General features: G+C 37.2%; 1 protein-coding gene across 1 annotated transcript in view; it reads left to right on the top strand.

Moving 5' to 3' along the window:
• Nucleotides 1–12,472: 12,472 nt before the first annotated feature.
• LOC139728337 (receptor-type tyrosine-protein phosphatase eta-like) overlaps nt 12,473–17,065 on the top strand; it is a 79,720-nt gene continuing 75,127 nt past the window's right edge. Inside the window, exons 1-2 of the mRNA XM_071639282.1 lie at nt 12,473–12,488; nt 16,495–16,758. Coding sequence (XP_071495383.1) covers nt 12,473–12,488; nt 16,495–16,758 — 280 coding nt within the window. The remainder of the gene's footprint in view (nt 12,489–16,494; nt 16,759–17,065) is intronic.

Raw genomic sequence — 17,065 nt, 5'->3', positions numbered from 1 at the left:
AGATTCTGACATCATCAAGTCATCTTATTTACAGGCATGATTCTGACCAGAATCAACTGATTGTGAAAAATTGTGGGAAAATCTAAAAGTCTATTATTCCAATATAAATTTTCTTAATCGTCAAGCTGTATCTATGACTATTTTTTTTTTTTTTGGGGGGGGGGGGGTGGGGGGTGGGATAGGGGATCCAGTTCAATTGAACATTCCCATTCTGTGAGCTTAAGTTTACTCCACCTTTTAAAGGGAACGCAAACCCAAAGAGCAATGTGGATTGAGTGAAAGCAGCAACATTGGTAGAACACATGAAAGTTTGAGGAAATCGGACAATCGATGCAAAAGTTATGAATTTTTAAAGTTTTGGTGTTGAAACCACTGGATGAAGAGACTACTAGAGGTTATGATGTATGAGTGGACAACAATACAAAGAAAATATAAAGGAAATTCAACAAAAATGCACTTTTCTAGCATTATAAAAGAGCACTTGACTAACCGCTTTGAGAAAGCAGGGGTAATAATTGCTACCCTTAACATATGTCAGTATCAAGTTGATGGAATTTGCAATTTTCATGAAAAATGAATTTTTGTGGAATTTCTTTATATTTTCTTTGTATTGTTAGTCCAGTCATATGTCCTTACCTCTAGTAGTCTCCTCGTCCAGCGGTTCCAGCACCAAAACTTTACAAATTCATAACTTTTGCATTGATTGTCCGATTTTCTTCAAACTTTCACTGATGTGTTCTACTAATGTTGCTGCTTTCACTCAATCCACATTGCTCTTTGGGTTTGTGTTCCCTTTAAAGGGATGGTAGAGTTTTTGGTTTAGGTGGGGCTTAAGGTTTGTAACTTTTTTGTGTGTAAATTAATGAGAATCCCCTTATGAAATATGAAAAAAAAAATAACATTCTAAGAGGAATTCACAGTTTATTTGATGTACACTGTCATTCGGTTTGAAATGGCAGAGATATCCAAAAAAAAAAAAAGTGGTTCTAATAAAAGAAGGCTCCCACCTCTTATTAGGACCACATGGTTTAACTTTATTTGTTTGTTTGTTTGTTTGTTTTTTAACATCTCAGTCATTTCAAACCTGATTTTCATCAAATAAACCATTCTTTCCTTTTAGAATTGTATGCTCTGTCATATTTCATTAGTAGTTTTTCATCTCACACACACACACACACACACATGCACTCAAGATATGAAGCCCCATTGCAACCAAAACTATAACATCTCTGTTAAAGTCAATATTTAAACATTAACCTTTTATAGAGTGTCGTCAACTCGTGCCTTCAAATAGCAGTTGGGTTTCCAGCTGATGATGTGCTGAAGAGACCCCTTCACTGATATTCTTTTTTCTTCATTATTTCTGGTTGGCGTGAAGGGAAATGGTCATGTTCCAGTCAATTTTATTTTTCTAATATAAATTGATGCAGGAATAGTCAGTCAGGTCAAGTGGCAACTATATTGAAATGGCCAACATCCAGAATAGTGCAACATTGGGTGATATTTGTTATTCCAAAGGTCCATTGACCTGAAAATGAAATAAGGCTTGTTATTCTAAATGTTCTTCGTTATTCCAAAACACACAAATTCCATATACCTACAAGTAGATGATTATTAATCCCAATTTAAATGAGTAAGGGTTCATAAATCTGAATGTTTGTGGCATTACTCTGAAGATTCATAATTCCAAGAACGATATTAGTTTCATTATTCTGAAATGTTGCTTCAGAAACTCTCTCATCTTGCCACCCAAAACTTGGTACTATTTGAATGACACTGCAAATCTTGTCTTGGGGGAAGATTTGATGAAACTTGTGGGATCCATTGAGCCTGTGCAGAATCAGAAAGAAATATAAGAAATTATTGCTTATTTGAGAGCGAAACAGGAACTCCTCCTTCAAAAAATGTGTTGCAAATCATGTAGAATCATTTGTAAGATGTAGCTGTCAGGAGGCATTTTGAAATTCTTTAACCAAAGTAAACAATTACATATGAATAGAAACATGACTCCCGTAAATGAGAAGCGTTTGCTCAGCCTCATTCAACACTGTTAGTAAATAGTTGAAAAAAAGATAAAATGAAAATGAAATACTGTGTAAGGTTCGTAATTCCAAAGGTTTTTTTTCCCAAATACATTGTATGTGCCGTCTGTTTTGGTTTACATAGGTTAGCAGACCTTGTTTCTTTTCCAGTAGATCCTCAAGAATAACAAACCTTATGTTATCTTTGGATTTAAAACAAAACTTTGTCATTACAAACAGTATTTAATTTTTGCATTATCAACAAACCTTCAGAATAATGCCCCATACGTTGTATGTTCGGATTAACAAACTTTTTTTCATTTTTGGAATAACAAACCTTTAGGTTTAGGGGATTTGCTTGTTTTGGAATAATGAACTTTCAGAGTAACAAATCTTACTTCATTTTCAGATTAGCAAACCCTCAAAATAACAAACATCAACCCCCCCCCCCCCCAACCGGGGGTTCACAAAGAATTGAAGTCAATATGAAAAATTAGGATCAAGATTATGGTGTGCTTTGTGTATCTACGGGTATAGTGGTATCTTAACTCCATATTGAATTAAAGGGAAAGTAAACCCAAAGAGCAATGTGGATTGAGTGAAATCAGTAATATCAGTAGAACACATCAGTGAAAATTTGAGGAAAATCGGGCAATCGATGCAAAAGTTATGAATTTTTAAAGTTTTGGTGTTGCAACTGCTGGGTAAGGAGACTACTAGAGGTTATGACGTATGAGTGGACTACAATATAAAGAAAATAAAAAGGGAATTCAATGAAAATTCATTTTTCATGAAAATTACACATTCCATCAACTTGATACTGACATATGTTAGGGGTAGCACTTATTCCTCCTGCTTTCTGAAAGCGGTTAGTCAAGAACTCTTTCTTTTTGCTAGAAAAGTGAATTTTTGTGGAATTCCTTTTATATTTTCTTTATATTGTGGTCCTCTCATATGTCATAACCTCTAGTAGTCTCCTCATCCAGCGGTTCCAACACCAAAACTTTAAAAATTCATAACTTTTGCATCGATTGTCCAATTTTCCTCAAACTTTCACTGATGTGTTCTACTAATGTTACTGCTTTTACTCAATCCACATTGCTCTTTGGGTTTGTGTTCCCTTTAATGACAATTTTGGAGACTTTTGCATGCAGCCATTGATAAATGAAATGAAATGAGTGACAAAGGAATTTTTCTGTAAATTTACAATTTGGAGTGGATTCTGAAAGGCTTTTAAGGTTGACTTAGTTTCCCCTAGTGGTGTAAGAGTATTGGTATACCACCAACCCTATTGAATTGTGAGAAGAATATTAAAAAGACAGTGGCAACAACATGATCAATGCAAAATGCATACAGTTCTTGTTGATATCAGTTATTCTTCAGTTTTGACCAAAAAAATAGAGTCTTGCATTAATTACATGATAATGTTTCTCAGTTTGAAAAGATGTTGTCAGTGGAAAATGACGAAAAAAAAAATACATGATATCATTTTGAAGTTTCGGTAGATGTGATGTGAACATCGAAGCTAATGAATGGAATCTGGCGCAACACTTGGAAGTGAGGTGTTAACCCATTGAGGATGAGTCCCGAGTATACTTGGGCAACATGTCAATGGGAAATGTGTGTTGTAACAGAATCAGCCCATCCTCAACGGGTTATTAAGGCAGCACTCATTGCCAAGAATATCATCGTCCCAACAAAGCTTGCATTGAAGAGTGCATGCATCCCCAATTGTAATTCCTAGTTTGAAAACTGATTTAAAACAATGTGACTCACTCGGACGCTTGTGCTTGTTATTTCAAGTGAAGAAGGAAGTGAAACAGCTACGCTTGTATTGTGCAATGTACATGTACTAGTTGGCACCACTCTTGAAAGTTGCAATAGCCCAGCCCTAAAGAGAGATACATGTACTTGAATGTGTTCATTGCAGTGTTCAGGAAAAACAACAACAAAGTGCCCTCACCGCAGAACTGTAATGAAGAAAGCTTGATTGCCTTTAAATAACAAGATGTAGAACTCTACCACTGAGTTGCTGTTTGGTGCAAGGATTTGTACACTTATTTCTTGTACCTGGACTGAACACATATTGTACAATGCTGCAAGTGTTGTAAATTGGCATTCTGTCGGGGGCTTGAGAAGATGAATACACAAGAATTCAGAAAGGGCTCGGAGAGTGCAGGTTGAAGCTAAAGCAGCTCCCACCCCCCCCCCCCCCCCCCTTGTGTCACACTATCCCTATGAATTTGACCTTTTCAGATCACCATGCCAACGATGTTGCCAGGATCCAAATCAAATTTTTTTGGTGCTGTAGATGTTGTTTTGATAACATATCATCATTTTAATGCCATGGAGCTGATTTTCATTGATTGCAAGTACCATAAACTATGTAAAAAAAATTCTGTGTGTCTTGAATTAGAACTGCAACATGGAGTTGAGTTACCCTTCAGTCCTGTATGATGTAATCATACCTTCTGCTTTCTTTCTTTTTTTCAGGGGGGGGGGGATGAGAAAAGGTTAAAAAGAGAAATCAGGAATGACAGCATGAGTCTTTGCAACACAGATTTCACATCTTCAGTAATGTCACTGGAATTACTGGGTCGCAGAGGTAATGTAGGGCAAGGTAATGTACATGTACATGTACAAGGCCAAACTAAGAATTTGCAAGTCTCATGCAGTAGTCCCACGCTCACATGCCTGACAAACTTTTACTCACTCCGTACAACAGTAACAAATAAAATCCAACAAAGGCAAACAAATATGTTGATTTCCAGCCACTTTAAAAGTTGCATTTTGGAACAAACTTTGAATTATAATTTGACCAGAATAAACCCAAGTATTGTGATTGATATGCACCAGACTGCACAATTCAAAGCTAAAAATGATAAAGCTTCTTTACTTTTAGGTGAGGGAAGAACATCCATCCCTCGCATCGCTCTCTCAGGAGATGCTGAACTTGCCGTAAAAACTTACTATAGACCTCTTTGACCTTGGTGTCTCTTCAAATTCCTCACTCAGACTCCGTACTTTAATAGTTTTTCATGGAATACCCTATTACGTCAGTCACTCGGATGATCACCATGGAGATTGAACAGCTGGGAACACCCATGAGAAATTTCTTACGTATTTGTGAGTCTGTGAGCTCCCACATGGATATTACTTGCCTACTCTTTTGCCATGCAAGTGCATGCTATGACACATGCATGATTCAATGGCCTGCAAGATGTTGTTAGTATGCTAAACCTTCACTTTTCACCAGAGAGTTTACTCAAGATGCCTTTCATGCTACAGCATCACCCTGGAATTTGAAGGGACACCCATGAGTTTACCAGGGAAGGTTCGGGGGTAAGATTTCATTGAAAGTCATCCGGAATTTTACCCAGGAGTTTACCAGCCAGGCCTTTCATGCCTACAGCATTATTAATGAGTTTCCAGAAGATCTCACAGGGGAAATTTGCTATACAAATGTACATCCTATGAAAGGGGTATTAGTTCTTCATCTTTGTTTGATGACAAAGGACAAAGTGAGGGATTATCGGGGGGGGGGGGGGGGGGGGGGGGGGGTCCAGGGAAGAGGAAAGGGAAAGTTCTTTTCATCATGAATGGCCTGCTCATCTCCTGTCAGGGGAAACCCCATTTGGCTTAGACCACGTCACAGAACTCAGATTCCTGTTTTAAAGGGATGGTATAGTATTAGTTGAGGTGAGAATTCAGCTTTCAACTTTTTTTGGCAAGGTACTTTAATAGAAACCACTTCATGAAATGTTTGATAAAAAAGCATACAATTCTAAGAGGAGTTCAAAGTTTATATGGTGAAAATGCTTTTTTTAATGGCTGAGATATCCAAAAGCAAAATAAAAGAAAGCAAATTAAAAGGAGCATCCCACCTTTTACTATGATCCCTTTGTGTTGGATATCTTAGCCATTTCAAAGTCATTTTTCACCAAATAAACTTTTAATCCCTATTAGAACTATATGATCTTTGACAGATTTCTCATTATCTCACAAAGAAGTTGGAAACCTTAAGCCCCATCTCAACCAAAACTATACCATCCCCTTGAATTGTCCCTGTACTTCAGAGCCTCTTTTCTCAGTTCACACTTTTCCAGAGTGTGATCCTTCTTTCCAATATTTAGATAGGTTAGAAGAGTCCATTTGAATTGAATAATTATTCATCATTTTAAAGCTTAGAGTCTACTCTTTTAGTATCTGCTCTACACTGAAAGTTCATTTGATCTGGCAAATTTTTGTTGGTTTTGTGATGCAGGGTCACATTTAGAATAATAGGCCTATATTGACTGGCTTTGTGAGGGATTGAGCCCCTTCAATTGTCATTCCCTATGAGTAGTCTGTCCCTTCCTTATAGCATTCTACACCAGTCATATTACCGTAGGTCTATTATGAATGAACAATTCAATTAGCTTGTCTCGTGGAGCACTGACGTTTTGTTATATTTTTTGTTCTATCGTAGCATATTACATCATTGTGAATAAACATGCGTACCACAAGGGATCAAAGGGATGCCATAAGATGGGGAAGGGGGGAAGGGGAGGGGGGGGGGGGGGGAGAAGAGAGCAATCAGGGGACAGTATTCAGTCATCCGAGCAAAAGAGGAAGTTACATAGTGCGCGTAAAATTTTGTTTGCATGCCAGATGCTGCGGCATACAGTGCACTGGAATATTTTATGGTGTTTTTTAGCTTCATATTCCCTGTGGTTGATTAGTCATGCTTTACATTCCATTCACCACCACTTGTGTGCCCAGATGATAGGCACTCCCTGACATGAAACAAGGTCTGTGTGCAGTTTTGGGAAGTGGTATACAAGATAATAGCAAAAATTGCAAAACATTGCTACAGGTATAGCGTTACAACGTGAGAGAAAAGTTGCACAGGGTGTGTGTAAGGCTGCGTTCACATAGAAGTATACGGTATTCGGTATTCGCTATTCGCTATTCGGGCACCCAGTACACACTCACCCGCACCGTCAACTCACCATCCCATGCAGTGAGGATTTCTTCCTCCTACATCCCAGCAAATCTCATTATCAATTTCTAAACTGCATCAGAATGTTGGTCTACATGCTTATTTTTGCTAAAGGGCAAATCCAGACCAAAATTGTCATTATTTCATAAACAAGAGACGGTATACGCTGCAAGAAAATCGAACAAGCTCGATTCCCACTACATGCTATCCTATTCTATGCTATTCGGTACTTTCGAATAGTGCCCTCTTATGTGAACCGGTGTTAGGAAATCCTATCGTTCGATTCAAGCTATTCGCGTGCCCTCGAAAACGAGCCCTGAATACTCGAATAGTATACTTCTATGTGAACGCAGCCTTAAAAAACAGATGCTGTGGTATAGTGCTGGCAGTGAATGTTCTATCAGAGGCATTACTTGCAGTTGCCAGAGACCAGCTGCGTTGTAAGAGTACCCTGGAGGGGGTACACTTGTAGGGGAAGGGAACAAACAGAATTGTTTTTAGTATGCTCCAACAGGCTTTGTGGGAGTAGCCATGTTCAGACATATTTCAAGTCGGAGTAAGAATTTACGGCTTGGCAATTAAAATTCAAATTAATGCATATCTTACATTCTTGTTGATGGAAATTTTGGCAAGAGCGGCAGCTTCTTCGTCGCGATCGATTAGGTTAGAATTGCACTACACGCGCACGTGTACTCGCAAAATGTCAACATTGCGATTTGACCCAGGAAGTTTTACCTAGGTCGTAAGGTGTTGTAAGTTCATAGATACTCCGAGGGCTTGTCCGCACGGGCAATTTACTCCGACCGGCTAGTCGTGGTAGCGAGATACTCCTGAGAAAACTCAGGAGTATCTCGTTCGGAGGAAGAGGTCGTGGTAAGTTCCTCCGATCGGAGGAAGTTACCACGACCTTGTTCAGACGGGCAGTACTCCGACCTATCCTCCGAAGTTACTCCGACCAAGCTTCCTCCGACCCTTCCTCCGAAGTTACTCCGACCAAAACTGTCTCCGTCTGAACACAGCTTAAATGGCACTGTAAAACCAGACATCTTCTCATGCATTTTAATTTCGCGAATTTCTCAAGATCCAAGATTTGCAAAGCTAAAATGCACACAAAAGTTCATATTCAACACTCTATACATTGAATGCCACGGGCAGTGTGCAAAAATCTTATGCCATGAAAAAGGTAGTCAGCTCCAATTCATGAAAAATTCATGAAGCTAATAAAAAGGTAGTCAGCTCCAATTCATGAAAAATTCATGAAGCTAATTATTTACAATAATTGTCAAAGATGTTAAGGTTTAAATAAACTGATAGACATGTTAATTGTGACAGGCTTATAAATCATGGACCTCATTGAGGAACAAATCAATCATGTACTTGTATAGAGCTGAAGTGGGCTATCCCCTATTACAGTTTAATTGATTGATTTAATTTGGTCTATGTTTTGATAATGCATTGTATACCGTTGAATAATGTTCTGAACTATGTGAGGTTTGATACTAGCTATTCTATGGTGTGTTTTTTTGAATTGTACTTCTTCAAAGATAGAAACAAACAATAACATACAAATAGCATTACCTATTGCATTGGGTAAATCTTCAGACCAATATTCATCCCAAGATAAAAGGAAATGAAAGGAGTGTAGTGTGTTGAGGTCATATTTCTAGTGGGGGAATGGAAATTGGTATTTGTCTCGAACAAGTCAGAGAAGCATGTGTACCAAAGGTTGTTTCTTTCAAGATGTCAGCATACTTGCCAACTAATAAGATTTTATCAGATTCAGTAAGATTTTTTTACATTAAAAATAGCAAAATAAGATTTTCTGTCAGAGAAATAAGATTTAAAAAAATATCTAGATATACCTTTCATGTGTATTTTCTGAAGATTTGACTGAAAGTAAGATTTTTAACTGCAGTTTGCATATAAAATCAGATTTTTGCAATCCACGAGTAAGATATTTCATCTTAAAATGTTGGCAGGTCTGTGTCAGGGCTATGTATTGGTATCAGAACAGGATGGTAATATAGCAGGGCTTACACTGAGCTGGGTTGTCTTCAAATCAGCTTGAAATCAAACCTAAATTGTGAAATTTGGATGTTCAATGAGCTCCAGGGATTGGCAATACATGTATTGTGAAGGCTACATTTCGCAAGTCCTATTTGGCCAGTGTGGACACAGAGGTTGTTTTTCCAAACTGGTTTTACCCCATTCTGAGTATGTACAATGTATGTGTGATCTGAAATGTTTGATCTTTAAAACATGAATGGGGAGATGAAAAGAATATTCATTGTGAGTGTAAAACTGCAAAATTCAACATTGCATATTTCATGCAACTCCCAGAACAAACATTTGATGAACAAGCTCTGATCTGAGAGACTAATCATTGACTCATGTTAGGAAATAACTTTGTTATGGATTCCACTGTAGGGTGGTACACTTCAACAATAGCCTTTATTTTGTAGTGAAAAGAGCTAGTGACCATTCAAAAGGAGCTGGGTGAAAGGGGAAATTCCCCAAATTCAGTGGTGGTGGTGGTGGTGGTGGGGGGGGGGGGGGGGGAGGGGACATATCAACTAGCCAGTTAGCTGTTCTTAGTGACTGTTTTGACCCTCGTACTATTATTGGCAACTAAATTGCATTAAGTCCACAATGATGCTTCAAAACCATAGTGTTATGATAGCCCTGGGGTTATAAAACCCATTTGATTTCTGTGAGTGATGAAATTATGAACAGGAATTAATTTCCAAGGAAGGGTTCATGAACTTCTTTCAAGAAGGAAATTTGTGTGGGATGAAGTGTGTGATTTCAAAACACCAATACACTTGTGCCCAACTGTACCATTAAACAAAGTTTCAGACTGGACAGAGAGAATTTCCACTCTACTCGTGGTACTCGAGGTCGTGGTAAGTTCCTCCGATCGGAGGAAGTTACCACGACCTTGTTCAGACGGGCAGTACTCCGACCTATCCTCCGAAGTTACTCCGACCAAAACTGTCTCCGTCTGAACACAGCTTAAATGGCACTGTAAAACCAGACATCTTCTCATGCATTTTAATTTCGCGAATTTCTCAAGATCCAAGATTTGCAAAGCTAAAATGCACACAAAAGTTCATATTCAACACTCTATACATTGAATGCCACGGGCAGTGTGCAAAAATCTTATGCCATGAAAAAGGTAGTCAGCTCCGATTCATAAAAGATTCATGAAGCTAATATTTCTGGTTTCACAATAATGTTAAGGTTTAAATAAACTGATAGACATGTTAATTGTGCCAGGCTTATAAATCATGGACCTCATGGAGGAACAAATCAATCATGTAATTGTATAGAGCTGAAGTGGGCTATCCCCTATTACAGTTTAATTGATACGTGTTGATTTAATTTGGTCTATGTTTTGATAATGCATTGTATACCTTTGAATAATGTTCTGAACTATGTGAGGTTTGATACTAGCTATTCTATGGTGTGTTTTTTTGAATTGTACTTCTTCAAAGATAGAAACAAACAATAACATACAAATAGCATTACCTATTGCATTGGGTAAATCTTCAGACCAATATTCATCCCAAGATAAAAGGAAATGAAAGGAGTGTAGTGTGTTGAGGTCATATTTCTAGTGGGGGAATGGAAATTGGTATTTGTCTCGAACAAGTCAGAGAAGCATGTATACAGTTTTGTACCAAAGGTTGTTTCTTTCAAGATGTCAGCATACTTGCCAACTAATAAGATTTTATCAGATTCAGTAAGATTTTTTTACATTAAAAATAGCAAAATAAGATTTTCTGTCAGAGAAATAAGATTTAAAAAAATATCTAGATATACCTTTCATGTGTATTTTCTGAAGATTTGACTGAAAGTAAGATTTTTAACTTCAGTTTGCATATAAAATCAGATTTTTGCAATCCACGAGTAAGATATTTCATCTTAAAATGTTGGCAGGTCTGTGTCAGGGCTATGTATTGGTATCAGAACAGGATGGTAATATAGCAGGGCTTACACTGAGCTGGGTTGTCTTCAAATCAGCTTGAAATCAAACCTAAATTGTGAAATTTGGATGTTCAATGAGCTCCAGGGATTGGCAATACATGTATTGTGAAGGCTACATTTCGCAAGTCCTATTTGGCCAGTGTGGACACAGAGGTTGTTTTTCCAAACTGGTTTTACCCCATTCTGAGTATGTACAATGTATGTGTGATCTGAAATGTTTGATCTTTAAAACATGAATGGGGAGATGAAAAGAATATTCATTGTGAGTGTAAAACTGCAAAATTCAACATTGCATATTTCATGCAACTCCCAGAACAAACATTTGATGAACAAGGTCTGATCTGAGAGACTAATCATTGACTCATGTTAGGAAATAACTTTGTTATGGATTCCACTGTAGGGTGGTACACTTCAACAATAGCCTTTATTTTGTAGTGAAAAGAGCTAGTGACCATTCAAAAGGAGCTGGGTGAAAGGGGAAATTCCCCAAATTCAGTGGTGGTGGTGGTGGTGGGGGGGGGGGGGGAGGGGACATATCAACTAGCCAGTTAGCTGTTCTTAGTGACTGTTTTGACCCTCGTACTATTATTGGCAACTAAATTGCATTAAGTCCACAATGATGCTTCAAAACCATAGTGTTATGATAGCCCTGGGGTTATAAAACCCATTTGATTTCTGTGAGTGATGAAATTATGAACAGGAATCAATTTCAAAGGAAGGGTTCATGAACTTCTTTCAAGAAGGAAATTTGTGTGGAATGAAGTGTGTGATTTCAAAACACCAATACACTTGTGCCCAACTGTACCATGTAACAAAGTTTGAGACTGGACAGAGAGAGAGAGAGAGTATAAATTTCCACTCGACTGCCTTGTGTGTTAAGATTTGGAGTGGACCTTATTCGTATAAAGTACATGTGTATGCTGAATTTATTGAGCCAAACTTTGCTATATACTGTAGCAAGGCCAATGGTATCAGCTAAATCCCTGTGTGAATGATGCCACAGAAATGTGTGTGTGTGTGTACTCATATTGCAATATTGATGTCATTGCAAAAGATTGAATACAATGTACATCGTGTACATTGTAGGGCTGAGCCTATGTTCACATTGTGTAAGGCTAGCAATGAAAATGTTTACTGGTACTCTGTTCCAATATGATGTATGAATAGCCACTGTCAAAGCAATGACCAGCATTAGGCTCAAAATCAACAATGCATCTATATTTTTTCAAAGGATCTTAAAGACCATTTGGTCATGGTCGAACTATGAAAGTTATTCTTCAAGGAAATAATAATTTCTGTTTTAAAATAGAAGTGATCTGCTGTGATTTCGCAAAGTGACAAAGTCCCATATCTTCTGTCCTATGCCATCATGTTGCTATAGATTATTTTATATCATGTTTGAACATGTCCTGTTTGTGTACTTGTCATGGACTTTCTTATCTTGTTTCCATATGAAAGTCCTAAATCAGTTCAGTATCTGATAATGGCTCTGCCTGGAGGTGTGTTCAGACAGTAGGAGAAGAGAAAGAAGGAAAAACAGAAGAAAATGAAGGAGAAAAAGAAGGAGGAGGAGGAGAAGAAGAAGAAAAAGGAGGAAGAGGAGGAGGCAAAGGATAAGAAGTTGTTAACATTTTCCACGTTCTTCTGAATCAGTACTGGTCATACGTTCTAGAAATCCATTCATCATTATTTCTGTATCATTTTCAAAGGAAGTGTCTAGAATGTAAGAGAAAAGTTAGATAATTTAAAAAAAAACTCAGAACAGCTATTTGTAACCTTATCTGTTGTAGACATGGTGAAATACAATGTAAATACTTAAACTATCTTGCTTGATATATTCCATGATTTTGTTTTTTCTGTCTCAGCCTAATGAAGGTAAAAAAAACCCAAAAAAACAAAACAAAAACAAATCCAGCCCAACACTTGAATATGTTTCAGTACTTGTGTTACAGTCATCCGATTAATTACCTGTACACTGTTGCCAGGATTACTTTTGAAATGCAAGTATGGTGATAGCAAAGTAGCATCTCTTCTGGGTACCTCCATAGCAAACATCCAAAGTCCAAGAGGCGTGTCTCTTCCTTAATACCCTAACATTGACACAATACCGGTATGTGTGTGATGTGTGCTGAGGTTACTGTCATGAGAGGAGAATGGCTCATCAATCTTGGCTTTTCTGGACTTACAAAGATGCATGTCCTTTTTTTTTTCTTTTCTTTTTTTATTTAGATTCAAAGTTTGATTATACAAAAAAAAACATCCACAGGGGTTAAAAGAAATGGAGTTTCAGACTTGTACAATTGTTGGTACATGCAGAAACAACACGGAGTGAGCTTGAATTCAGTGTGAACATAAACTGTCAAAGATAGTGGCAATCAGTTGAATAAATGCTGATTTTAATGGTATGTGTAAAAATTCTAGATAAACAACTGGTATGACAGTGGTGCTCATGAGATAACTCCAGAATTGTTTGAAGAAAGTTAATTGAACTTGGTGCTACATGTAAGATAAGCAGCACTGAATGTTAGGATTTCAGTGAATCTTAGGATTTGGGTTTAAAGGAACTCTTAAATGATTCTAGAGCAGTGAGTAATTTCCTTTCTCAAAATTTGATAGCTATTTTGGTTATTGGATATATATCTGTAACAAAATGATGAATTCTATGTAATTAAATCGCTACACAAATGACATACTATAGTAGTCATATCCCAAAATGCATAGCAAATTGCTAAGCAATTCCTGGAAAATTACTCCCTGCAAAGTAAGTTCTTGTTCTGTTCTTGTGTGTGAAATGTGATATACCATGCAGCTGTTGCTATACGTTTAAAAAAGTTTTATGGGGGGATATACAATTGTAAGAAGTAATTACTTTGTAATTCAGTAACTTTATAGGAATGAAAGAACTTCTTCCATGATGCAGCTCAGTATGACCAGGGAGGTGGCCCTTCCCACCTCCGTGGTATGACAAGGCATACCTCACGATAGTGGGCCTACAATTTGTATCATTTGTTAGAGCCAGCAGACAGAAGTTCATCTTTACCGACAAGAGTGCACCTGCTCTTTGATCTTCTAGATTTATTGATTTAACTTTGACTATTTTTTGAAGGCTTTCAAAACCCTACAATATTGTCACGATGTATAATTAATATCAAGATTTTTGTCCATCATTAAAGAAATAGTTTCCGTATGTAATGGTGTTGGGATTGTTTCGACATTAGGAGTCAAGAAATCCCCATCTGTAGCAGTCGTCAAATCAAGACTCAAGTCACATTTTTTTAAAAAATATTTAACTGTGCATTATTGACAAGCATATCAGAAGCTTTTGCAGCCCACAATATATTCACATTGATTTTGCACTGTGTAAATTGATATTATTATATATCAAATTGCTGTACAGAATGAGAGTTTTTTTCCACCCCCCCCCCCCCCCCCCCCCCTTACTAGAGGTAGTGTCACATCTATCAAAATGGAAATAAATTGTGATTGTGCTTGGGTCATTTTAGATTTCATTTCCCAGAAAGCACTATAGAGTTTGTTTTTGTTACTGTGTCTCTCCGTGCTCTTTATTAGCTATTATAATTGTACATAATAGACCCGTTGAGGTACATTCTAAATTCATGCATGTGTACACCTTTACAAATTGTTCATGAAAATCAGAAAGCGTGGTCAAAACTTGCCTTACACAGTGGCAATTGGTGTTTATATGCAAACAAAAGTATTGAAGTGTGATGAATATTTACAAACAGTATGGATGTGAAAGCTTGTTACTTTCTCCTCAGTGAGAAAGAGCCACTGAATTTAAAAACATTTGTGAACTGGCCAACTGAAAAAAAAAGGAAATGTCTGTTTTCACATTGATTTTATGTCCCAGGAAGTAGAGAATGTGGAGTTTTGCGGACTATGTATTTGACAGGCTCCTTTTACAAATTTGACAAGAATGAGTGTAATTGCAGCATATTCCTGTCTTCTTCCTGTGTAAATGCTATAAATGCATGAAATGATTGTCAACTCATGTCCCATTTATTGACACACAAATGGTCAACAACAACTGCCAGTAGATTGGGTACTTGCAATTTTATTTTCAGCCATGGGTCATTACATACACTGGAAAAATTCAAGAGCCAATTTGGCCTTCCAGTACATATTATCCTTTACATTCTAAAATCAAAACAAAAACAGTAATACATGTACACATAATACAGAGTGATGGGGCATTATTTGTTGATTGCCACCTAAGTGTTATTACCATGAAATGGGAATTGCCACAATATTTATCAGGTTAGTCATACTCTACATCTATTTCCTCTAGTGCACAAATGTGCCCTACCAAACTTTGGGTTTTTTTTCTCATTAAGATATTGTCTTAATGAAGAGAACCTATAGTCAGACATGCTACAGTGAAACATACATACAGGCTCTCAAATATCAGTGTACTTTTATCTTGAAGTAAGTGCATGACTTTGTTATTTTAATTTAAATTCTCTAACAGATTGACAAATGCTGGTATGATTATTTACTCATGTTGCTTGTATTGAATGGACAGCAGTGTGGATCAGTGTCTTAAGCCACATTCATACACAAGAGTTATCAGCCGATGCTAAAAAATCTGTTTTATTTGCCACTATTCGCATGCCCCCCCCCCCCCAAAAAAAAAAAAACCCCACAAAAACAAGCAAACAACAACAACAACATAGAAACAAGCAACAACAAACAAATCCTTGAGCTGCAACGAAGTACTTTTAATCCTCACACTGGTATGGAGAGTTGCATTATTGGATTTAAAATATTTTTAGTTTCTTTGTGTGTCATTTACACACACTGTGCAAGACAAATTATTGTGAGAGTTTCTGATTTTAAAAAAAAATCAAGCAGAATTGATTTTTGCATCACATTGGGTATCGCAGAAGTTCATGATTTTTGTTTTTGTACACACAAGAATTAACAGTTTTTACATCATGATGCAAATTTTGATTTAAAAAAACCTGACAAACTGGTTTCAGGTGTGTGGAAATTGGACCCTTTTGGTGAGATAGTTTGCTAGAATCTGTGATTGGCCCAGCTGCAACAGTCCTGTACATTGTAGATCATTTCCCGACACCAATACAACATGCCAACTATTACATTTTTTTCAGTGTTTTGTATTGTTATCACCAAAAATACTGGGTTTTTTTTCATTCATTTACAACACATGTTCATTGCAGGACAGGAAAAAGTACTGTTTTCCACAACAACAACAACAAATGTTTTTTTTTTAGCCCTTTAAATACTGCAACGTTCTTTACAAGGTTGGCATTCCTGCATGTGTAATGTACCAGTAAATGCTGTTATGGAGGGTAAATTCCTCATCTCCTGTAGTTAAAATATACAATGTTGTAGTTAAATATACAAGGTTGTAGTTGGCATATAGATGAAGCAGGCTGATTTTGCTGATTGCTTTATCTCTAAAATGCCAGAAATAACTATAAAAAAAAAATGTGTATTTCCCTTTCTTATTCGTACTTGCAGCCAACTTGATCATAAACAATGAAGGCAGTACGGACTCTCTAAATGTGACGTGGACACCCCCGAGTGGAGCAGAGTCACAAAATGTCAGCTGGTATCTTGCTGATGGTGATGGAAATGACATCATGTACATGTATTATGCTGTGTTCAATGGCTCAGAATCACAATACCTGATCGAAGATCTGACAGCAGGAGCTCTCTATATCGTGACAGTCACCGCATACAATGGCACGAACTCATCTTCGGCGGAGGAGGAGGGCCGTACATGTAAGTATTGAGATAGAAATGAAAGTCATTACATAAAAGTCCTTACATAAATATCAGAATGGCCCAAGTGGCTCTTACATATATTTAGCTGTCCCAGACTTTCAAAGAGAAGAAAAATCCCATTTCATGAACAAGTCTCTCAGAAGTATGTCTTATGAGCAAAAAGTCTCTCATAAGAGACTTTCATGACATGGACTCTGTTTTGTGAAAATCTTAACAAAGCCTTATCACTCACAAGACACACTTATATGTATGTGAGACTTTACAAAATGGATTTTGCTTCATATAGCTTCATATGAGCGACTTT

The sequence above is a fragment of the Diadema antillarum genome, unplaced genomic scaffold (genome assembly GCF_040938485.1).
Source record: "Diadema antillarum isolate AM-2024a unplaced genomic scaffold, OU_Dant_1.0 seq00000173_RagTag, whole genome shotgun sequence".
NCBI classification, from domain to species: Eukaryota; Metazoa; Echinodermata; class Echinoidea; order Diadematoida; family Diadematidae; genus Diadema; species Diadema antillarum.
Note: the sequence above shows the minus strand (reverse complement) of the source record. Positions and strands in the feature narration are given on the sequence as shown.